The sequence below is a fragment of the Mixophyes fleayi genome, chromosome 1 (genome assembly GCF_038048845.1).
Source record: "Mixophyes fleayi isolate aMixFle1 chromosome 1, aMixFle1.hap1, whole genome shotgun sequence".
Classification (NCBI taxonomy): domain Eukaryota; kingdom Metazoa; phylum Chordata; class Amphibia; order Anura; family Limnodynastidae; genus Mixophyes; species Mixophyes fleayi.
In genome coordinates, this window is record NC_134402.1 from 311,480,977 (window position 1) to 311,506,961 (window position 25,985).

A 25,985-nucleotide genomic window follows, 5' to 3' on the forward strand; every position below is an offset into this window, starting at 1 on the left:
TTCCTACAATCAGGAAGAAGCTCCCAACCTACTACAAGTGTCAAAGTGCTCTGCTACAACTTAATGAAAATTCACAATGAATATTATATATCTATACATCACCATGTAACACTCGACACTTTTAATATGATGATGTTACCTCTGTGATATTTAAGCTCAACATGTGTACGATGTAGAAACACCTCTAAAAGTAAACTGTAACAAAAGCTTTAAACGTAAAAAAAAATATTTTTGGTCTAGAACAGTGGTCTCAGACACGTATTGGTGAAAGTAGTTGATCCTGCTGCTGCGGGACAAATTAGTATTGGTTTTATATGCTGCCAGTTCTGCCTGACTCGGACTGTTCATGGATCATTGCCTGTCTTAACCATTTCGTTTGGATCTAACCATTCTCTGGATGGCCCCCGGCAATGACGTTTCAACTGGATATTGAACATTTATGGTTTGCTGCCAACTAAAGAGCTTCTTAAACAGTGGGCCTTATTCCAGAATTGTGTGAGTACCTGCATTTCCGTATATTTTATTCCTTTTACGATACTGACTATTGTCTCAAATATATTAATGTGTCATTCAGAAGGCGTATAAAACAGCTGTCATTCCAGAGTAATCATCTGTCATTCCACATTATGAGACTTGTGTAGTGGGGTACAGGTATGGGGGAGCATATATGCAAAGGGTTTAGTGTGTGGTATTAGGGGATCTAGGTCAAATAGGGGTGTTTTTATGGGAGAAATGCAAGATTTTACTGATTTTTCTGCATTGACATGGCGTATAAAACAACTGTCATTCCATAGTAATCGTCCATCATTCCACATTATGAGACTTGTGTGGTGGGGTACTGGTGTGGGGGAGCGTATATGCAAAGTGATTCATGTATAGGAGTAATAGGGGTGTTTTTATGGGAGAAATGTTTTTGCTACATTGACATGGTGTATAAAACAGTTGTTATTCCATTGTAATCGGCCGTCATTCCATGTCATTCTACATGTAAAACATGACCAAGTACCTTAGCAATAAGTGTGTAGAAGATATAATTAAGAAGTATAAGATTTTGTAAAATATACATAATATTTAAATTTGCTATCATAGTAGTCTATCGGTATTCCTTTTAGCAGACTGAAGCTGTCACTCCTTTTAGTACGTCCTGCTGGAGAGGGGTGGGGAACATACAACTAGATGTTGTCTATGCTTTTAACAAGGGATATTTATGAAAACCAGAAGTTAGTGGACCGCATCCGATAAGGGACTCTGTGTTGAGTGATCCTGGTATTTGGGCCATGAAGTGTACCTAAAAAGACACCTTTCAGGGTCGGAGACCTGCCAGTTCCCGTTATTACTATTACTTTATCTGACTCTTGAATTTCAATGTTAGGGCTCTGTCCAGTATAAGATACACAGTAAACTAGGGAGCATCATCACAGTCTATTGACAGTTATCACTGATTTAACACATGCTCGGCTAACTAACATTATGCCGGATGTGTAGTTCCTGGAAGTCTGTATCATATGCCCACAGTACACCTGACAAGCAGTGACGCGAAGATACTACTTCCGGCCAGTGATTATGACGTCAGCGGTGTTCTAGTAGCGCCACGTCTTGTCAGGAGCCGTCTTCCGCTGTGTCGCTTCCGGCATCTCTAGCAGGCTCTGGTCTAGCAGTCATGTCGGTGTCGGTTCTTTCCGTGGTGTCTCGCTTCTTCGAGGAGTATGTCAGCTCCACCTCGCAGCGGCTCAAGCTGCTGGACGCCTATCTATTGTATATTCTGTTAACGGGAGCCATGCAGTTTCTCTATTGCCTGCTGGTGGGCACTTTCCCATTCAACTCATTCCTGTCCGGCTTCACCTCTTGTGTGGGCTCCTTCATCCTGGGCGGTAAGACAGAGGCATGGACCCCCATATACAGCTGCAGATATAAGCTAAGAACCAATGAGCCCCCTGATTGAGTAATGTGGGCAATTTTCCTGGGTCTACTGTGACTATATGCAGTTGGTTGTCTTGCAGTGCTATGCACAGTAATCCCCTTCAGGGCTGCAGGATGTTTACACCTGAGCGACCAGGCTCACTTTCCTGGACAAGTTTTCTAAGTTCTCAAGCAAACTATTGTTTGTTTTTCTGATACTTGTCAATTATACGGGCCCCACACTTGACAGGGAGGATGAGCTGTGCAGGATGTTGTCTTGTGTTCTTCTCTGCACCCTTTGTTTTTGTAGAGGCTCATGAAGCAGATGAATAATTCCCCTGGGTTGGCAGTGTTCATGCCACAGCATCTTCTCCGTTTCAAGTGTGGTGTCTGTATATTTAACTTTTTTTTTAATAACTTCAAAATAGCTTATTCTTATTTTTTACAGTCATTTGCCTGGGAAAAACAATCACATAAATATACGCTTTGATTCTTCCCATGGTTACTCTTATATAATTGGAGCACTCCCATTTATTTGACTAGTCTTCCCAAATATAGATACCAAATGTGTACTTTTAATCAAGGTCTTAGGCCCCTATTTATGTAGCGCTGCATAATATGGACGATTGATTTCAATCCAAAATTGCAAAGATGAGGATTGAAATATTGTGCATATTTATTAACAGTCTTCAACAGGAACAGCAGTCCCGAGAAACTTCTGTTCCTGTGACGGCCCCTCTCCTATCGTTGGTCACTATCGCAAAATGGTTACCTTTGCGATAGTGACCGGTGAAGGATTCAAAGATCCCTCTACTGCAATACTGTCCACATAGAGCAGCCTGTGCTGGTGTATATTACCGTATGTGTAAATACCTTTTCAGAACTTCTTAAATTGCGGTATATAGCAGTCCACTTAGACATCTATGGGGCCTGCTATATATTTAGATAAAATGCAAAGCAGCATAAATCATGCACTGATAATAAATGTGGACACTCCTTAAATGTGCGTCGGTCCTCCAAAAATGGGGAATTTGATGCAAAAGATCATTAATAGGCTCCACAGGGAGCTAAATGAGTTAACACAGGGATGTGTTTAATTCTTATTTTTTATATATACATTTTTACTTTTAAGCACTGGAGAGTGAAATATCCCTGTTTTTTTACTAATAGATCCAGTGTGCAATGGATATGCCTAGCAATTTCATTTACCGATTCTGTCATTTAAACATTTTTTTGTTTGTTCTTTATGCAGTGTGTTTAAGGATCCAGATTAATCCACAGAATAAAGGAGATTTTTTGGGGATCTCTCCAGAAAGAGCCTTTGCAGACTTTCTCTTTGCCAACACTATACTGCATCTGGTTGTCATTAACTTTGTTGGATGAATGTTCTTCTCTTCTGCCATGTTAGGTACGTATATTTTAAAGCTTGATTTTAATATGCCATCTCACCTTAGCAGTAGAGCATTTTCTCCACTCTAAAGTCACGCTAGATAAAACATTTGCATTTTATCTCCAGAGAATGCTTGTAATTAGTGTGCTTTTTTTTTTTTTTTCTTTCATTCTTTATGGTAAATGCAAATTCTGTATTTCCTGACTTATTCAGTGCCCTTCATATAGTGTACAAAAGAATACAGAACTCATTTGCTATATAAGTCAATGGTCCCTGAAATGACCGGTGTACTGGCTGAAACAGTCCTCTGGACATAGCAGGTAAAAAGCATTTGGGAAAATAGGAGTTTGATACACTAGGTTAAGTGCTACAGATTGCAATGAGTGTCTAGTGAGGTTATATGGGGAAAAATTGATGTTAAAGACAGAGAGTGAGAGTCTTGGTGAGGGAGACAAGGTATTAGCAGATCATCTTAATAATTATTTTTGCTCGGTGTTCACTACAAAATAAAGAGGGGAAGGGGCCACAGTTAAGTTGCAGATATATTTGTAAAAATGAAGTAGATTCAAGTCAATTTCAGAGGAGGTATGAACAGAACTCTCAAAACTGAAAATGGATAAATCAATAGGGCCAGATGGGATACATCCAAGGATACTAAAAGAGCTCAAAGGGGTGCTTGTAACACCATTAACAGAATTATTCAACCAGTCACTAGCTGCAGGAGTAATTCCAGAGGACTGGAAAAGAGCAATTGTAGTCCCAATGCACAAAAGAGGAAGCAAGGAAGTGGTGAGCAACTACAGACCAGTGAGCCTCCCATCAATAGGGAAGATCATGTCAAGCAAATATTATTGACTTTTTTGACTGGGTGACTAAAGTAATAGTTTAAGGGGTGGGGGCGTGTAGCTTATCTAAACTTTAATAAGGCTTTTGACACTGTCCCACATTGCATTCTGATAAACAAACTTGAAAGCTTGGGATTGGAGTCTAAAGCTGGGTACACACTACACTGTTTTCAGCAGATTATCGGGCCAATCAAACGATATATGACTGATTGGTCAGATATCTGTGAGTGTGTATACTTACCCAATGATCCAAAGTCGTTCCAAACTGCCGAACATCGCTTCATCTGGTTGGTTGTACTGTTTTTTTATCGTTCAAATCACTGTCTGCCCAGAGAGAGAGAGATAGCAGCCTGTCACTGTGTCCATCACACGCCGTTCTGTTCAGCTGAACAACGCTTCCTGCTGGAAGATCTTCACTCCCTCAAAGGTAACGTAGGCCAGCAATGAATGGGTTAACTTGGCTCCGGGAGGTAGTGAGAACTGTCAGGAATGACTAAATTAACAGCTAGGGCAGCAGCGTATTCAGAGCAGGAGATCTGAGCACAAACGAAGTGTATAGCGCATTAGGAGAAGTTACTGCAGCGCATAAATTATACTCTTGACACAGAGTCTGGTGATAGGTCACAGGTGCCGGCATGATTATCGGTATCGGCGGTTAAAACAAATATGAGTACGGAGCTAGAGTCTGACCTGCAGTCAACCTTTGCTGAAACACTGTTATCTTATGTAGCAGTGTGGAAATTAACATCTTGGCTTCTGAATCTTACAAAGTTCTTTGATCATTTACCCACCGACACCCAGGGCAGCTGTCACTTGTAGCTGATGGTTATGACAGAAGAAGAGCAGAGATCTGAAGGTAATTGGGTATAGTGTGTACACCTGATTCGGCAGGCTGGTCGGGACTTCAGTCGTTTATGCAATCGTTAGTGATAACAGATTGGTTTAAAGTTTTTGTAGTGTGTACCCAGCTTAAGATGGTTGAATAGATAAGATCTCGGTTGCAAGATAGAAAACAGAGTTGTAGTAACTTGAGTGCATTCACAGGAGGGAAAGGTTTCCAGTGAAGTACTCAAGGAATTGGCACTTGGACCAATGCTTTTTAATAGCTTTATTGATGACATTGCAAATGGCATTGAAGGGAAAGTATGCCTTTTTGCAGATGATTTAAAGGTATGCAGCAGGGTAGACACACCAGGAGGGGGTAAAACCCATGATTAATGATAGAGGTAGATTAGAGGGATGGTCAAGAGAGTGGCAACTACAGTTTAATGCAAAAAAATATGCAAAATCATGCACTTACGCCAAAGGATAAATATGGTATTAACAGCACTGTAATGAAAACTACTGAGGAGGTAAGGGATCTATGAGTCACTATTTCAGGTGGCTTAAAGGCAGGTAAGCAATGTAAGGCTGAGTACACCCTACATAATTTTTTTCCCGATATGTTAACTATAACGATTTTACCAACAATTGGGGGAAAATTTTTTAAAAAAAAGTTCAGATCAGCATGCTAAGTCATGTGTACATGCTATACACGTTTTACAAGATTTGCCTGATCTGGGCTCCTCTTCTGTCATAACCATCTCCTGAAATGATGGTGCCTCTGTATATACTATGTAAATCCTGATCGTGAGTGCATACACACACACTGCAGAATTGGAACAACATTATTCCATCATTGAACAAGATTTTTAGTCCGTTTTAACAATCAATTGAAACGATATGATGCGCCGTGGAATGATAATTGTTGTTGGAGTGTACACAGGCCAACAATCGTTTATTGGATGATTGGCCCGATAATCGGCTGAAACGGCTGTAGTGTGTACACAGCCTTACAAAGTAATGAGAAATGCAAGTCTGATGCTTGGTGGTTACATAGGGAGAAGAATCGGTAGAAGAAAGGAAGAAGTAATAATGCCACTGTTAGAAGTTATTGGTAGGGCCTTATCTAGAATACTCTAGAGGCCATATCTCCAGAAGGATATAAATACATTAGAAACTGTACAAAGAAGGGCAACTAAAATGGTGCATGACCTACAGCACAAAATTTACATGGATAGACTAGAAGATCTTAATATGTATTGTTTGGAGCACAGAAAGGAAATGGGGGACATGAGATAAACTTTTAAATATATTAAGGGTTTTAACAAGGTACAGGAGGGAAACATTCTTCAAAGGAAGAGAAGTATTAACAATTGACACTGGAAGGAAGTAGGTTCAGAGCAAATTTGAGGAAAAATGACTACAGAAAGGGTAGTGGATAAGTGGAATAGCCTCCCATCAGAGGTGGTAGAGGCTATTACAGTAGAGCAGTTTAAACATGCTTGGGATAAATATAAGGATATCTTTACCAAGAACTTAGGATCAAATAGGGCAGCGTTGGCTAAACTGTGACACTCCAGGGGGGTATTCAATTGTTAGCTAGATCCCCGGAAAATGAGCGCTCGAAAAATATTAGCGTTAATACGGTAATTACTCGCTGAATTTCATCTCGAAATTCAGCGAGTAAACTACCGTATTAACGGTTTTTACGCGCATATTACCGTATTAATGGTAATATTTTTCGAGCGCTCGTTTCTCCGGGGATCTCGCTAACAATTGAATACCCCCCTTAGTGTTGTAAAACTACAAGTCCCAGCATGCTTTGCAAATATATAGCAGCTTATTGCTGGAAGGTTATGCTGGGACTTTTAGTTTAGACACCTGGGGCCTGATTCATTAGTGATCTTATCTTGTGGAAAAGTTAAGATGCTTATTTTAAGAAGAAACGTGGGAGATAAGAGTGAAGTTAAGCTGGATTTTCATCTTAAGAAATTCTTCACTTACGCAGTGGATTTTGCTTCTTATCTCCCTTTTCTGGGCATGCACAGAGTGGATTTGCTTAAGATGAGCATAAAACGGTAGATAAGATCACTAATGAATCAGGCCCCTGGAGTGTCACAGGTTAGCCAACACTGAAATAGGGTTGGAGGTTAGCATAGGTTAAAAATGGCAGACTAGATGGGCCAAGTGGTTCTTATCTGCTGTCAAATTCTATGTTTCTATGTTCGTCACACAGTAATTTTGGTTTGTGGGGTTAATATGTTGTTTGAGTATAGCAAGAGGGTACATGTAAATTTTATCTTGAACTATGTAGAGGGGTAGTAATCTGTTTTGCGTATCCTAAGAAGGTAGTTCTGGAATTTAATAAACTTGCCTAAAGAGCTAAATTTTCAGGGACGTCTTAAGGTTTGAGGCTAGGGGAAAGTCCTGCTGTACGTTGCAGGCAGTTCCAGAGTGGGTGTAGTCTGAAAAAGTTCTGTAATAGTAGCAATTAATAAGTGTGGGTGAAAGGTGCAGATACCTTGAGACAAGGGAACAGAGATGCTCTGAGTTTGGTAGTGTAGTTTTGTTAATGGCTTTGTATGTTAGAAGTCTTAGATTTTTAGCCACTGCATTCAAAATATATTTTTGGGATAAAAGTCTAGATAAAGGAAGTAATAAGGATATTGCAATAGTCATTGCTGTAGAGTGTATGTATTAAAGTGTTTGCAGAGTTTTGAGAAAGATACATATGTATTCTGGAAATATTTAACATGTATATAGCAGGATTTGGCTATGGATGTAAGGAAACAAGGATAGTTAGGGATCAAGAATGGCACCTAGATGGCAAGTTTGGTTGGTAGGGTTTAGTGTTGTGTTTTCAACAAAAATAGAAATTTCAGGTATTAAGAAGATTTTACTAAGGTGTCCATTCCCCTAACCAGAGACCTGGGGGGTCTGGTCATTGCAGGTGGTTTTCCAGGGCTTCTCTTCCTCTTACAGCCCTGGGTGAAAACCTTTGAAAAGAGGTGAGCGGAATAACCAATCACAAGCTGCAAGCAATCGCAGCGTTTGGTTAGCTCTCCACCCCTTTTTAAAGTAGGAAAAATAAATTGATTTGCTTGTTCTGAATTATAGAATTGTCAGACCCGTGGGAGAAATGGCTGTTAGTGGCAGGGAGCACATTTTTTTTAAAAAAAAATCTCTTGCGTACATGGTGCTGCCCCTTTTTAATATAATAAACATTATGTTGAATCTTTCCATATTATTTTATCTGCCATCTTTGGCGTTGATAATTTATCCTATAATGTACATTAATGGTTTTAAGATGGCCACAAAGTAAAATAGACCATGTAGAATAAATTACCTATAAACAATAATGAACATATTCTGCTCTTTGTTGGTGCTCATCGTCTATATACATGTACAAGTTAACCCGTGCATGATACTCATGCATTCTAGTCAAATCAAGCTACTTAAGGTGTTAAAAAGGTTCTTGTCATGCATTTGGGCCTAGCACAGGCCTCCTCAGATGAAGAGCGTTACTTCCCGACGCAAGCGCCCTTTTTTAACAAGGTTTTGTCCACATGTCACCACCTCATCATTTTTCTCCATCACCTCATCCTTCATCTTGATCGCCACATCCTTCATCAAGCTACTTAAGGTGTTAAAAACTCCCCACTGTCACCCCCGGCAACCACCAACCACTCCCAACTGTCACTTCTCCTTCAAGAAATATATAGGTCAGTATATAACTCTGCCCAGCAGGTGGCACTGCAGCTTGGTTTTTTTTTCCACACACGCCACTAGGCATTTATATAGTAGAATATTATCTGGTATGCTGTACTATTCCCACAGGGTGGCAGTGTCCACTTTATTTTTTCTGTTCGCTTCTTAATTTATCCAGCAGAGTGCAGCAGTGTGTTAACATTTTTGCAGCTGGCTGTGTTTGGCTGCTACAATGATACATTAAAACTTATAAGGAAATTATGGTAAAAATCGGGACTGCTGAAAAACCATAAATGGTGGAATTTAGTTTTGATTTATTCTTGGTCTTCAGCCTTCAACTTGCAAAAGCAATATATTTTACTGAAAACACAATTTTCTAGCTAACAAATTAGTGAAAAATTGGTGACTGCAAACTTGTATGATGTGAGCTGTTTAGTCTTGTTTGTTTTTCCTGTAAAGAATCAGAATTTTAATTTGCAGTCTATAAACATAATTACGCTGGAAATCCAAGGAGCAAATGAAAACTATTTGTTGCATTTCTATAAAGTGTTATCACAAACAAGCTATAGTTTACTCATTTACCACTAAAGAAAAGTAACCATTAAAAAGGCATGTTTTCTTCAGCCTGTGTTTGTCACTGATGTTACCTGGACCATGTAAAAACTATTGAAGCAAAACCGTTTACTTCTAGATCTGCAGCATTTGTTGAAGAACAGAATGACGGTACTCCTTCTTTTTCTAGTTTTCAGAGCTGATGTTACATTAATGGGATGAAGAAGGTTTGCACATTGCTGGACATCAACAAGTGACATTATCGGCCTTTTCTTTCTATGATAACTAGGTTCCTGCCTCCCCAAGAAGATGATTCTAAGCCCTGTTTTACTGTCTGTTTATGGGTGACTTGGCCAATAAAGATATCAGTTTCTTACATTGTGTTGGTGTGTTTATTTTGGAAATCCAAAAGTGGATATAAATAATAGTGCTCCCACTAATGTTAATAAATTTTAATATGAACGAGCAGAACATAAATGTACTTCTAAAATATATTCATACCATACAATGATCCTTTCACATAAGCAATCTAACCAACAACTAAAGTGGTGTTCCTTACATGAGAGAAATATTACAGACGCTAAGTTGCGAATGTTCCTGGTGTAAGCTGAAATTGTTCAATGTTTAGTAGAATGCAGATCTTGGGTTTACATTGCTGTTCTTATTGGCTCTAAGGTGAGCGACCACATCGGGGACACTGCAATTTTTGTGTGAACAGTTTAATTCACTTGGATTTTATTTGGAGCTGTACAAGTTATTTATATATTGGAAGAACACCACTTTGGTTGTGGGTTAGAGCTGTGACTTTAAGATATTCTTGTTTTTTTCCGTAGAAATAATACACTTGCTACACTATACTAACATATACATTCGGTCTATAAGCGTACCTTGCACCACCTAACTTATATAATAATGCACTATACCATGTGTTTATACAGTAAATGCGTTTGTTTTTGTAGCATGCTGGCTTTTTACTTTTGCGCACACTCCTTTCTTGTCTCTCTCAGTAAAAGAGGAATAGTCATACATTTGTTGGGTGCCTGCTAGTTAGGAAAGAGACCTAGGATTGAGTTTCTTGCAGTAAACAGTTTCTTTTTAACTGTTATTTAGATAAGAGACCTAGAACTATCTCTTTTTTGGTCCTGACAGGTGCACTTAATAGGCACACTAATGTAGATATTAAGCTGAATTTGTTGTTCGTCCATTCCCCCTTTTAATCGGCCTAGAAAGAATCCATTTTACGACTTGTTTATTGGGGTTTTTAGCTGTGTTTTCTGTAGTGGTTTTTTTCCCCACCAATGTTACTGATTTTTTTTTTTTTTATTAAAATAATACTTTTTAGCATTATTCTAGAACCACGAACACCAAACCACCCCAATGTACAGCGTATCCCATTGTTTTGGATTTCAATATTCTGCAGTATAATTGTGAGGGATGTGTATTCATACTTGTGTTTACTGTTGTTTATGGCTGTGGTAAACTGTGTATTTGGTATTGGCCTTCAATGCATGAGTTCAGTAACTTGTTTTTAAATATATATACATAAAACATAATAAGTGTCTTCCTGCCAGACTTGCAGCAAACAGGAAGCTTACAGGCGTGCGAGCAGTGTGCCTCACTGATGCTAGATACCACAGGAACAATATTGTGGTTAGGAAGTGGAAAGTAAGCAAGCGGCTCCTGGTGACGTCAATCTAGTATATTTATCAGTCACACCAAACTAAATACCTGCTCCTGCAAACTGTATGCAGTTTTTATGTTAAGATCTTTGTTTCTCAAAGTAAAAAAAAATAAAAAATGACTGTTTATCTAAATTACCACTAACCTCAAAAATGTATGTTTTGAAAAGAACTTTCATATTTGGTTTAAGTAGTTGTTGTTTGCATAGTGCCAAGTGAACTGTGTAAGTATATAAAAAATGAAAATCCGCTTGTGAGAGAGTGCAAAAAAAATAAGTGTCCTGTATACAGATGTCACATAGAGTTGCTATACACCAATCAGCCACAACATTAAAACCACCTGCCTGATATTGTCTAGGTCCCCCTTATGCTGCAAAAACAGCTCTAACCTGCAACCATGTGAGTAATGGACTCCACAAGATCTCTGGAAGTTAACACCTTGAACTCTCATATTCCCCAAACTATTCCTGAACAATTTTTGCAGTGTGCATTATCCTGCTGAAATAGGCCATTGCCATAAGGGAATTCCATTACCATAAAGGGCTGTACTTGGTCTGCAACAAGGTTTAGGTAGGTGGAATGTGTCAAAGGAACATCCACATAAATGCCAGGGTCCAACATTTTCCAGCAGATCGTTGCCCAGAACATCACACTGCCTCCGCTGGCTTACCTTTTTCCCATAGTGCATTCTGGTGCCATTTCTTCCCCAGATAAGTGATACAAGCAGCTGTGCACATGATGTAAAAGAAAACAAGATTCAACAGACCAGCCACCTTCATTCATTGCATCGTGGTCCAGTTCTGGCGCTCAATTGCCCATTGTAGGTACTTTTAGCTTAAGACGGGTCCCCATGGGCACGCTGACCGGTCTGCGACTACTCAGCAAGCGGCAATGCACTTCTATCATAGCCAGCATTAACTTTTTCAGCAACTTGGGCTACAGGATTGGACCAGACAGGCTAGCCTTCACTCCCCATGTGTATCACTGAGCGTTAGGCGCCCATGTTGCTGGTTGTCCTTGAACCACTATTGGTAGATACTAATCACTGCATACTGGGAACACCGACCAAGACCTGCTGTTTTGGAGATGCACAGACCTAGTTGTCTAGTCATCACAATTTGGCCCTTGTCAAAGTCGCTCAGATCCTTACGCTTGCCCATTTTTTCGGCTTCCATCACATCAACTTAAAGAACTGACTTCACTTGCTGCCTATTATATCCCACCCACTGCCAGGTGCCATGGTAATATATAATGTGATCCTCATGCACAGGCCAAGAGCAAATTCAAGATCTTGTGTCTGCTTCTTTATTTTTCTTTATTTTTTGTTCTAGTTGTCATCCCTTTCTGAAACTCCCAGCGATGTCACACAAATACCTTTCCTCTAGGCCATGCACTCAAGCTATTGTATTTTGAAATTATTATCATATCTTCATCAGAAAGGGCAGCTTTAGGACAAGAAAAATGGATGACTGAGAAAAAAGTGTTTTTAGTGAATTGGGACAAGCAGGCTTATTGGCACCATCATACACACTAGAGTAAAGACCTAATCATTTTTATTCTTATACATTTCTCCCTTTTATATTGGCTTTACATCAGTAAGATCTATTAGGCTGTTGACAATAAGCGCTGCTTACGAAAAAATAGACGGACCAAGATGATCAATCCTTAGGAGAAGGGATCCTAGTGATTTAGCACATACATACACGCACGCACAAACGCACACTTTAATGGAGTACAGGATAAGGATCTATATCCTTTATATATGAAAACGTATAGTTCATAATATGTTAAATTAATTCCTGTCAGCTAAGGCTTTAGTTGAGATTTGGAGGCTCCTCAAACTGTGCAAATCAATGTTACATGCCGATCTTCTCTTATTGGAGCGGATATATGAGCCCTGAGATCCATGTTACCTTGGTATCAAATAATGTACCAGTGAATGTATCTACTTGATTTTGTGCCCAAAGAGATGCCATTCTGTTGTAATTTCTAATATTCCTAGTGTCTAATGGAAAAAATATGTGCACTACTTATAGTTTGGTGGTCAGATTATGCATATAGTCAACATCATGACTCTTGGCTGGAATTCTACTGGGAAATGGCTAAAATCATAAGAAAAGAGATGACTAACTTTAGAAAAACTACCTTTAAATTTATAAGGAGCCCATTGATTCTGTATGTACAATATATAAGTGAAAACCCACCTGATCCTTCAGTCAAAAATAGGAATCTATGGCTCAAATTGAAGACTACCTTCAATTTATGATTTAGTAGATGTAGTATGTTTGAGCCTAAAACAAGGTAGGTAAGGGGCCAGGTACAGGTGGTTGCTCATGATTTTAGAAGCTCTTACAGGGGTAGGTGGTGGACTTGTTGGTGCAAAGATTTAATAAGATTTTATAAAGTTAGGACTTCAGGCAAGAAAGACTGTGTTAAAGTGCCCAAAAATGTAACAGACCCCTTCAGCCTAGTTCATATAGGCATATATCTCATACAAACCAAGATGTAAAATTGCGTGCAAAAATTATAACAGGTTGGCACAGGTGGTAATTAATAAGTGGAAATCAGGTGGGTGTTCCCAAAGGGAGTAGTCTGCAGTAGAAAATGTAAGGAAGGTGCCAGTATTATTAGATGTAATAAAACTTGAGGGCAAATTGTGGACAGGTAACAGTCAACACAAAGAAAAGCTTTAACAACATAAATTAGTTACAGCTTTTAAAAGACATAGATAAAATTAGTTTTTCATTTAAAAAAAAAAAAAAAAAAATGTTTTAATCCTATGGTTTTTATGCTTCCCTATTGTTTGTTGCTCCCACATAAGCCTTCCATGAAATAATGACCTTTGGGAAAGAGGGAAACTATATGTTTAGAAAAAGACAAGTGGGTAAATGTATCAATCGGCAGTTTGCCGTAATTATTTAAAATGGCAAATTTATTAAAGGCAAAACAAGGTGGCCTTTGCTTTTAATAAAATTGCTGATTTAAAAAATGACGTCAAACCGCTGAGAATCTGCAGTTTTAAGTAACCGCCAATTGAAACATTTAACCCCAAGGTCTCATGCTCTTCCTTTTTATGTTGAATCCGAACATAACAAGTACAGCAGAAGCCAACGCCATGATTCTATTCATATAGATCTACTAGCAGATGAAGATTAATTCTGCCACCATCCAGAGGGGAAGGGGTTAATGTTCTTAGGAAATTCATGTATCCGATCAATACATGGGATAAGGTCTCTAGGTTAAGACCCTAATGAAAAACTCACGGGTTTTATTTTTCAAACACATTTTTAAAGTTAAAGGGATTTGGTAAAGTTAATGAAAATGTTTATATATTATATGGTATAATGAATGCAATCTTAGTTTTTATTTTTTTGACAGACTGAAAGTGGTCTGATTAAAGCAAATTGGAACAAGGTACACCATAGAGGGATAGAGACAGATGACTAAAAGTTACTGCATCACAAGGAGGTAAGGTTGAGTGGACACTGAGATAGTTCGTCTTTTTTGGAAGGACTTACAACTCCTCTATGATTAAATTGTTACAGAGAGGACACAGGAGGTTTCTGTAGAACATACTGAGCTGAAAATGCTTGGTGCTTAGAATTGATAAATTACAGAAATAAGTTGTATGCTGTGCATAAAATATGTGACACCCCCCTCGCCCCTCAAAGTGGTTGTATGGAAAATGTAACCAAATGCCCGGGGCCACCTAGCCTCCCAAGCTTTAAGTAATTTAATAATGTGACAGGATGGACCTTCTATGCCACCCTATCTGTTGTGTTGCTGGAGGCTGGCAGCCACCATCCCCTTTCTTTCTCCCAAATGCACCCTCTAACCACAGTAGAAGGGGCTTTTCCTGCTGCTACTACTAGGCTCCTTAGTGGCACCTAGAACCACATCCTTCTGGGTAACTCTCACTGCTAGTGTACCCCTTTTCTGGTACACCTGGGCTGGTACACCTGACCTCTTACCTTCAGATCAGGGTTGCTCTGGATGCTTTCCCCTGGCCTATCACACTGGCCAGAGCTACAGGTAGTGGGCAGAGCTTTGCTACTGGAATGCTTGGTCCCAACCTCAGAACAGCCGGATAATGGATTAGATTTGGTCTAATCTGCAGGTCACAGGAATTACAGCGGGTAAGTAGGCATCAAAGCAATTTCCATAAGCAATGATGTTTATTAGCTCAGGAACTCCTAACAAGGACAGTTACATACACTAGTGTAAAGTACTAGTGATCTCCAGAAGTACATATGGTATAATGATACATTGCATGGTCAAATAGGGCCATTTTTATACCCATTCTGACACAAATTATCAGGGAGTAACACCGCCCCCTGATTCTAGTTGGCTCCGCAAAGACTGATAAATCACATTCAATATTACCATTAGGATGTGATGTATCCTTTAACCGTGGAGCTAATGTAATTTAATCTTTAACAAATTTACATCAATCTCTTGATTTCCTAAAATCGGGTCCTGTATTACTTGCATGCTGCGTCTACATTGTTCAGACAGGTTCCAATATACAGAAAGAAAGCCTACACAAGACTGAAAGGTAATGACCTCCTGCTGTGTTGGTCACTTCACATGAAAAGACTTAATTTGCATGATTAGTCTGCTTTCAGATGTTATAAACAAAAAGCGATACCTCCCCTGGCACTATCTCAGAAATAAATACATTTCCTATACAAAAGTTCAACACAATATAATAAAAATCAGTACATTTGCAATAATATAAATTAGCACACTGCGCTAATAATTTAAATATATTTATACAATAAGTTATTTAAAAGTGATCCAAGAACAAATAGGTAGCAAAGATCTGACCGAATTACTAAAGTAGTAAATTGTTTACCTGCCTGTGTCATCAGATGACTTGTGAGCATGGCATGTGGAGGAAATGAACAGGAGAACTGCAGGGGATAAATGTATTAAACTGCTATTTTGACAGCCATATTTTATTAAAGGCCAAATCCGGCCTTGCTATATTAATCTCATTCTTCCTCCTTGCCCACATTCAATGCCATCTTGACTTGCTACTAAATGTGCACACCTGTATAAATGGGTGCAGTTGCACAGTTCTAGTTGCGTGGTGTTACAAAATAGCGCTTCAGTTGCTGGTGAGCAATTTTGAAGCTTCACAAGTGACCCTTAGTGATCTCATGTGTCATGGTATTCTCATGAGAATCCTTATTTTTCCTTAGCAGAAATATAAAAGAAAGCAAAGATGGACTTTGATAAACCGTACAGAATTATCCCAGTTTCCCATGTCAGAAATATGGGAGTCTGGTAAATGGTGCTTACAGGCTTATTCGCAAACAGATGCTAATTCCAAAAGTTACCGGATAGGGATTTCAGTAACTCACCGATCTGCCCATTAAGAGAGGCAACATTGGAAAACATCAGCACACTATAAAGATTTTTTCCATATTTAAAGAATATATGTAAAATCTAATATTTGCCCAAGCAATGTGTCTATCTGTTTTATTATAACCATGGAAATAGCTTTTTTTAGGAGCTTCTATGAATCCCAGTGACAATTTTCTGGCTTTAACTTTACAGAATTCAGTCATAGTGGAGAAACCTGCAGTGATATCACAGCACTGTGTACAATAATTGTGGCAGTAAAACTACAGCTATGATCACCCATCGCACCATCCATTTGCAACATTAGTATCTGTTACTCCCTATGACAGCCCCTGCCTGTAGCCTGATTGGAACAGCTAGTGTTTGGTTACTCTCTACACAGCTAACAGGTGCAGAAAAAGTAGCGTAGTATGAAGTGGGAGGAATTGAGCCAGACAGTCCTATTGGTGCTTAACTGTGTCTGTTACCCACAGCAACCACATAATTATTGCTCCACAGGAGGCCTGGCAGCTATATAGTTTTAAAAGCTAAAGCTCACAGGTTGTTTAAAAATAGACATGACCTTTCTATTTTTAGGAAAAATTCAAAAGTAATAAACATACATTAAGTAAATATACCCCTAGTATAAATTGTGATTTTAACATTTTTGTATTGAAGGTGATTGGTTAAAATGCACTTAAAAATATGTCAAGAAAGGTTATATTGTAGTGCACCAGATATAGATGCCAGATCATCTGTTAATAATCATCAGAATTTCCCACCTATAAACATTTAAAACAAGTCATGTATGTGTAAAAGTTCTTATTCATTGGCAAAACTTGAGCTATTTAACATCGTATTTACATTTGCTGTGCAGCTGAGTAGAAGCTGTTGTTTTCTGTTTTCAGCAATTATATGATCTGTGCATGAAAATATCTCCTGTCAGGGCTGTCCCTATAATAGGGCAAATGTGGTAATCGCCCTGGGCCCTGTAGACTCAATTCAGTTAGCCGCGATTTTATCAGGAGCACCATGGCTGCGCATTTTTACTATATCCCAATTTTGATCGCTCCCCTTGAGTCAATTCAATGCACTGTCTGTCCAGGCTTCTGCCTTGGGCACTGCATACTGGAGGTGCCAGGACGATCTCAATGCCACATGCAATTGTGTGCGTGTGTGTCAGTTCTCTTGGTCTTTGCAGGCCGTGTCTGCTCATGATCTTGTGAGCGCCTTACACATTAATGTATGAGCTGTTTAGTGACATCACTGCACAACTCTCCTGTAAGTAATGCTCAAGACTCCTATAATGTGTGGCTCTGGAGGAGATTGGCAATGGACAAGGAGGCAGTGACAGACACAAGGCATGAGTGGATCAGGGGCATGGTTTATTTGTGTCCTTGTTAGAGCACGTCTAACACTAGGGATGCTGTATAACTCAGGGCCTTGTGTACAGTTGGACGCAGATTCTGTATAAAATGCCGAAGGAAATTGCATCCCAAAAAAATCCCAGCTAAGCTGATGATCATCACTATCAGTTCGTAACTTACATCATTGATCGAGCACCCACAAGTTTCCCCTCTTCCGACAGGCACATATGCGTCTGAGTCTAAGGGCTAGATTTACTAAGCTGCGGGTTTGAAAAAGTGGGGAAGTTGCCTATAGCAACCAATCAGATTCTAGCTTTCATATATTTAGTACCTTCTACAAAATGACAGCTAGAATCTGATTGGTTGCTATAGGCAACATCCCCACTTTTTCAAACTCGCATCTTAGTAAATCTAGCCCTAAGTCTTCATAAGTCGCATTTGCTCCAACACTCTCCTCCTTCCCCTGTTGAGCATCTTCAATCATAAAGGGCTGATTGGACTCTGCATATAGTCTACATATGGCCGCAAAGATGACTAGTGCTTTGTGGGCATGTACAGAAGTAAAAATGTGCATTGAGCCAGTCAGTGTCTTCACTGTAATCAGCTGGTTTCATAAAGCCTCCTGCACTGCATGTACGTTTCTGTACTAATACTTAATAGATATATATTTTCTTAGTCTATGCAGGGATCTACATACTTTTGCTGTAAACCCCTCACCCCCGGCCTAAGCAGATACATCAAATTTCATTGTGATAAAATAATGCATGAAAGCTGTATATATGTGAGACTATGTTAAGCGAAGCCATTTTAGCTGAGGGCACTTAAAGTGCATGGATTATGTATTTCAGGCCCTTACCCATTCGGGGTTAAAGTTGTATTAATCCCAACCAATAGAATCCATGGGGAGTGGTTTAGTCACTTCAATAGGAACTTCCATGGATTGCTAGATCTTTCCTTCCCGCACTTTCACGGGTGAAGGAGCTCCCTGGAGACAGATAAGATTGTTTCAATTGTTTTATAGCATTTCAAACTCTCTTTTTATCTGCTGTTATTTGTTTCCCCCTTGGCAGTCTTAGCCTCTCTCTCTTACTTCCTTTCCATTTTTTCTCACATTTCACTCCTTCTTTCTTTCCTCCTTTTTTTCCCTTTCCTCTTTCCCTCTCCGTTCCCTGGCTCTTTTCCCCCCTCCCTCCCCCTCCTCCGCTTTTCATACCACCACCTTTGATATCTTTTCCGCTGGACCAACTTACCATGTCCAGACCTAGACGTTCGGCGGGTCCCCCAGCTCGACTGGCAGACGGGTTACAGCTCCCGGCTGGGAGTCTGCGCCCGCCTGATAGTTCAGTAAGCGCCTTTTTCAGCGACTCAGTCACTTGGCGCACCGCTGGAGAGCGGGCGTCCGAGCGCGATGGAGCAGGCATCAGGGGAATCCCCTGGTATCGGGTCCCGTCGGAGGCTCGTTCAGGGGGGGAGGGGAGGCTCCCGCAGGTCACGTCCCCAGAGCGGTCAGCGGCGCTGACCGTCTCTGGGGACATCAGCGCAGAGGGAGTAGAGAAGGAGATCCCCTTCTCCTGTCTCTGCTAGTGTCTTCCAAGCATCCCGTGCCCCTCATACACCTCCATCCAGCAGGGGAGTGCAGAATTCCTCCAGGGGGGGGGGGGGGGAGGGTTGCAGGCCCTGGCTGCTTCTTATAGTTCACCTGTTGGTCCTCAAATTATGGCAGTGAGTGAATCTAATATAACTGCACAGCAGGATTCTAGTGTGGCCACACATCATAGACCCTGGCTACACAGCAATAGTGGGGGCAATAATTCTCCAACCAACAGTATCCCACCCCTCATGCCTGAGGGATGGATTGGGGGAAGAGTGCGCCCTCCGGTGGCTCATAATGTTAATTTCCAGTCTATACTGCCCCCTCAAATTTATGCTCTATCATCCCCTCAAACTGTGCCTCTCATACAGTATTCTTTTGCATCACCAATACAATCGGCCAGTGTTAATCAGCAGCGGCTGCCATATAGCGGCTCCATCAGTGTCGGGGGTCATCCCCCTTCCCTGGTGCAGGCAGGTAATTTCCGACATTTGCAAAACTTATCACCCGGTCCCTGGGCACGACCGATAGAAACGCAGGAAGAATTGCCCCATGGGAACTTACCCTCGTGGTCATTGCCATATCCACTTCCTAGTTTAGAAAGGGTTCTGCGTACCCCGCAAAATTGGATTGCACCTTATCCTTCTCCTTATGGCGCATGTTATGGCAATGCGCTGAATTCAAACAGGACAAATATACCCGTTCCCGATCACAGTCCCACCCCCTTTCATGTTGGTGGCCACAGCTGGTGTAAAGAGACCACATGCTAGGATACGCTTATTGGCTGAGATACAGGGGGACTTGAGATTCTGGGCTACATTCTTGCAGACTTTTAATGGAGTACGGATATGTCCTAAGAAGCAAGTCTCGAATGTTTTGTTGGAGTTACATACAGACGCTTCTGGGGCAAATGGTTTTGGGGCCATTTTTCAGGACGAGTGGTGCGCAGCCACTTGGCCGGAGAAGTGGCGACAGAACGGTTTGGTGGCAAATTTGCTAGTCCTAGAGCTATTTCCAATAGTCTTAGCCATTGATCTTTTGTGCCATAGGTTAGCAGGCCAGAATGTTGTTTTTTGGTGTGATAACCTCGGGGTAGTGCAGGCGATCAATCGCCAGAGCGCAACATCATTGTAAGCAGTTAACCTTCTACGCAGGCTCGTTTTAAAGTGCTTGGAGAATGATATCATTTTCCGAGCCAGGCATGTGCCTGGAGAGGTGAATAAAGTGGCAGATGCGCTCTCGCGTTTCCAATGTTGCCGCTTTAGGGAGCTAGCTCATATGGCTCAATTAACCGGCATTCCTTGTCCTTTTTCCTGCATGGCAGTGGGTCGAGCCGGAATGATCGAGTTGGCGGAGTCATCTCTTGCACAATCGACAAGACGAGTGTATCAGGCAGCTTGGTGTCAGTGGGAAGCTTTCTTGCAATCCAGGGCCCCAAGTACTTCAGGTCAGGCGGAGGAAATTTTAGAGTTTATGTGGGAAAAATATAATATGGGTGTTAAAAAGTCGGCCATGGCATCAGCATTAGCGTGCATTTCGTTCAAGGCTCAGTTACATTCAAAATTTGATCCCACTAGAGGTTTTATTATTTCCAAGGCAATGAAAGGTTGGGCTAGAACTCGCCCTTCTGTGCCTGATATTAGGCGTCCTATCACGGTTCCCATGCTTAAGCAATTGATAATGTCGCTTGCGGAGGTTACTTCCAACTCCTATGAGAACACATTTTTCAGCGTAGCTTTTTCTATGGCATTTCACGGAGCGTTTAGAATTAGTGAACTTGTGACCAACTCGAGAGTTTCCTTGGGTACAGCCCTTTTGGGAAAGTACATTTTGGTTTCAAGTGCACAGATCTCCGTAAAAATTGCACGATCCAAAACGGATCAGTTTAGTAGAGGCCATTGGGTCACCCTGTCTCCTAGCAATGATGCGACCATATGTCCGGTGGCTTTGTGTACTAAGTTTGCAGGGATTAGGCCTAAGGATAGCGAGGCTTGGTTAGTACACATTGATGGGTCACCTTTGTCTAAGTTTCAGTTTAATGCAATTTTTAAAAGTGCGGTGGTAAAGGTTGGTTTAGACCCAAAACTCTATGGGGCACATTTGTTCCGTATTGGAGCTGCTACAGCTGCTGCCATAGGAGGGGCCTCAGTACCCGATATTAAATTGTTGGGGGCGATGGAAGTCCGATAATTATAATAATCAGACCTTGATGAAGTTATATGCTCATGTTGTTTTGCATATGTTTTTATCTTTCTATTGTCTGCGCTCTGTTCGCTTGTCTTTACTCTTAACTTCTGGTTCTTGTCCCCTTCTTCTCCTGACTCCTCCTCCCTCCCTCTTTCCTCAGTAATCCAGGGCGAGCTGCTTGCCGTGTTCAGCGGAGGCATGAAGGGATTTTTTCCCAATTTCTCCTACGGATCAAGGCCTGATTAGTGGTGCGCCACCGGGGTTTTTTGGGTTGGTTCACCTTCATTTGGGTTACCGTTCCTTTACCTTCTTTTTCTGAATTAAACCTGTTTAGGTTAGTACTGTTATTGTCTTATCATGGGGTGTTAAACCGTACGGGTTGGTACCTCATAGCTTATGTTAAACCACGATTGGTTGGTATATCTTGCCCGTTTGGGATATAAACCACGCAGTGGTTGGCAGGCCAGGCGTAAGAGCCGTGGAGTTTAATAACGCAGTCAGGTTGGTGTAGCAAATGGGAAACCATGATTTAATTTGCACCTTTTCTGTTAAACCTCTAAAGGTTGGCATTGTTTTCAAGGCACAGATAAAGCGTCAATCGCATCATTATTGAGCATACATATTCCTTAGTATCCCTCCCCCTCATTATGGTGGTCCATATAATCCTTAGGTTCAGGTCCCCGTTAACTATAGCCTGATAGGTTGGTATTTATAGTCTCACACAGATATTTTTCCTCCCTTTAGTTAAAGCAATTTTACTTATCATTTGGTCATATTGAGGGTCTAAGTGATAATACAAGCAGTTCTAACATATACATAGTCGTATAAACCGGTTGGTTGGTCATTTCCCCTCCCCCCGTCCCACATTTTCATATGATTTTGGTATTAAACCTTTATTGGTTGGTCTCAGTAGTAGTATGTATTGCAATTGTTTAAAAGATCCCGGGATCGGGGTCATTGCTCGTTGGAACCGGTGCCTAGTATTGTGTACACATAATGGGAAGTTATAGGTAAAGGTTACGGGGACTGTTTTGACACTGGTTTAGAGTCAGGGTTTTTTGAATATTTTGTGTTACTCTAGATGACCAATTCTTTCTATCTTCGGTTAACAGACCAGAAGATAAACATTTGGATTATGGGACACTCATTTTTTTTATTGGGCTTCAAAACATCATTTGGCGAATGAGTGGTCTAATTTCCCATGCCCGGTGGATATAAAATGGATGGGGAAGAGGGGCCTTTGTTGGCCATCCCTGGTGCCTTGGTTAGAAGAGGAAGTGGCAAAATCACAACCGCCCGATATTCTTGTTTTACACCTTGGGGGTAACGATTTGGGGAACACAAAATCACTGGCCCTCATCATAAGCATTTACGTGCTATCCGGGCACGATGGCCTACAATTAGTATATGTTGGTCCAACATTGTCCCTCACCTATCCTGGAGGTTTCCCATTCGCCCTTCTACACTAACGAGAAATTAATTAGTAGCGTCACATGGAAATTGATCAGAGAATTGGGGGGGGGGGGGGTAGAGATTTTCCACCCATCCATTAAGGCGGATAATACACACCTGTTCCGGCCGGACGGTGTTCATTTGAATAAAGAGGGGATGGGGTTTTTCATTAGGGAGATTTATGAGCAATTAGGTTCGTGGTTTTGTTCTAGTGGTGGCGGTCTGGGAACCCGTTAAAGGGTACCAGCTATGGTAGGAGAGCAGTGCAGTCAACGACAAGTCACAACGGTGGTTATGATATTTGGCCGCACGTCACTGCCCCTTTCAAGTAACATTACTCTTGATCCTTCTGAGTGGAGGATCCCTTGGCGTGCTTTGCGTGGCCGTCAATGTTGAGTCCAGAAGGGAGCAGTCATGCTGACGCCTGTTTAACACCGGCCAATGGTAAGGTAGTATTCCTTGGTTAGTTTGAATGCCATTTGGCATTGCAATATTTGGTTAGATGATTAGTTGTTTAGTTGACAGCAGTTTGCTCTCGCCACCACCAGGTGACTTTCATTTAATTGGTTTATAATTAATAAAACTGCGACCTTTTGCCAAAGTAGCTATACGTGTCTGTGTCTTTATTTCATTAGTTTAAGTTGTACTTATAAGGTACGAAGGTTGATAAGGTGCGTGAAGGAAAGGACATTAGCCATATGCATTTTATACACCTTGCACAAGACCGAAAGGTAATGTTGGCTTTAAAATAATGTTGCACAATTACAGTGTATAGAATATTGTTATAAAAAAAACACACAGTATACAGTAATGACAAGACTAAGCTGTCAGCAACGCAAAGCTCCCTCTGGTGCATTATTACTGCAACAGTCTGCAGTTTACAAGTATTCAGCAAAAAACGCTAGAAACAACATGAGTGGTGCTACAGTGACATCTATTGGGGGATTTTATTGTGATCTAAAAAAGAATTAAGGGGTTATTTGTGATTATTTTGAAATATTTTACTATATTGTGTATTTTGTAGCAGTGGTTCCAAAAACTTTTGTTTATGTGACACTCATGCTAATATACACAGGTACAATGTTTAACTACTGTAATAAATAAAAATAATATTTTAAGTTTTTTTCATATATAAATAAGCAATGTTAATATGAGTTAATTATTTTTATTTTTATTGAAAATAAAAATAATTGTGTTTGTGTATCGCCCCCATTCTTATTTCAAGGCATTTTCTAAGTGGCATCTGCATTGTTCTTAGACTTTGAGACAAAGAATTATTAGGCTAAAGGAAGCACAGTTACAAAGATTTATACTAACTTTAATCAGAACCACCGCAAGAGAAGATAATTTCCTAAAATTACACGAAAATGGTCAAGGTCATATTTACCTGTCTGGCTGCTCTAAGGCTCACCCAGTGGGAGAACAGTATTATTAAGGACATGGAGAAGTCATTACTTAATGTTGACACTTATGTGATCAAATGGACACTCACGTGTAGTAGTAATAAGCAGCTTATGCTCACAACACTTTATAGTACTTATTAATCACTCGCTGCCCTCCCTATATTTTTCCACACTTGTCCATAGCATTTCATAGGCTTTTCTTTAATCTGGACAAGATTATGTGAACACCATGCCATAAATTACATAACTGACATCCTTGAGTTTAAAATATGTCCCAGTGTGATATGAAATCAGGCTCTATACAAATACGTTCTAAACTAGCATTTACCATAAATTAAAGGACATGCTCATGTTTCCCTCCAAAACCGAACACAACATTGTGGTGGCCAATTCCAGGCACAGCAACCTCTTCTGAGAAATAAACATTTATGTGTCACATCTATGGAGGTATTAGGATAAGGAACAGATATGAAGAGCACAATTGAGATTTGGGAACAGCAAGTATATGCCTATTAAACTGCACAGCACAATTGTATGCCTTCGTTTACATGATCCATTTCAGCAGATGCTTTGTGTAGCATGTTGTAGATTTGTTGTCTGTGATTGAAATTAGAGATGTTCACTGTCCCCCGTGTTCTGGTTTTGGTTTTGGATCTGGATTAACTTCGCGTTTTGGTTTTGGCAAAACCGTCCTTTTGTGTTTTGGTTTTGGATCCTGATTTTTTTCCTTAAATCCCAATTTTTTTGGGCTAAAATCATATTTTTTGCTTCCCCCCCGCTACATTATTATTAACCTCAATAACACTAATTTCAAGTAATTTACAGTCAATTTTGACCACCTCACAGGTCACAATATTATTTTCATACACTTTCAAACAAAGACTGCAGATTTAGAAGACCAAGCCTACCAGACCTATTATTTGTATTTCAGCAATGACAATTAGCAATGGAGCAATGGAGCTCTCCTCTTTGCATGTTACCTATATAACACAGTACAATGTGACTGCAGATTTAGAAGACCAAGCCTGCCAGCCCTATTATTTCGATTTCAGCAATGACAATTAGCAATGGAGCTCTCCTGAATGTGACTGGAGTCGTTGAAGAACACTGCTACTCCTGCTCTTTTCTTTTCTACCTATGACGCTGCCCAACTGCACTAGAGACTTCCAAGAACTGTGCTACCCCTTATGTGTCCCTCTGTGAAATGACACTGGATCGCGGTGGAGGTCGGTATTTATAGAATCCAAAGCTCGCAAGATCCTACATCATAGCAATGATGTTTTGCCTCGTTTTCACTGAGCATGAGCATTTCTATATGAAATGCACATGTTGGCAAAATAAAATCATTATCTGAAAATACTACTTGTTATAACAGTTGAACCAAGCTTTCAATATCTCTATCAGCTCGGGCTCCTTTAAATTTAAGACATTGTAAAATGAGTTCTTGCGGCTGCATTTCTGTAACTTCTGAGAAGAATCAGGAGCATTACTGGGTCTAACTGACATAGTATATGGAGTGCCCTGGGACATCGCAGTGTGCAAAAAGCACCAGAAAATGACTTCATCTTGTAATGCTAATCTATGTGTGCTTGTACAAATTGGTGTAACAGTGTAAATATAGACACAAGTCCCAGAGCAGTGAGTAACATCATTTGCTCTGTGCATTTGCTAATGATGATGTCTGCAGCAGACACCATTTATATGGGATTATGTGAAATTATAGTTAAAAAAAGCTAGTAGGATT

The 25,985-nt window shown here is 40.4% G+C and overlaps 1 protein-coding gene across 1 annotated transcript; it reads left to right on the forward strand.

Annotated features, from left to right (window-relative positions):
• Window positions 1-1,589: 1,589 nt before the first annotated feature.
• DAD1 (defender against cell death 1) lies at window positions 1,590-9,592 on the forward strand. The gene is made up of 3 exons (XM_075211820.1): window positions 1,590-1,871; window positions 3,152-3,307; window positions 9,407-9,592. The coding sequence occupies exons 1-2, from the start codon at window positions 1,661-1,663 to the stop codon at window positions 3,280-3,282; spliced, it is 342 nt and encodes a 113-aa protein (XP_075067921.1). The 5' UTR covers window positions 1,590-1,660; the 3' UTR covers window positions 3,283-3,307; window positions 9,407-9,592.
• The last annotated feature ends 16,393 nt before the right edge of the window (window positions 9,593-25,985 follow it).

Bases quoted from the DNA above. Each gene is read 5' to 3' on its own strand.
- DAD1 (XM_075211820.1), top strand. From the start codon at position 1,661: ATGTCGGTGTCGGTTCTTTCCGTGGTGTCTCGCTTCTTCGAGGAGTAT. The intron at 1,872-3,151 runs GTAAGACAGAGG...TTCTTTATGCAG, and splicing joins GGGCTCCTTCATCCTGGGCG to TGTGTTTAAGGATCCAGATT.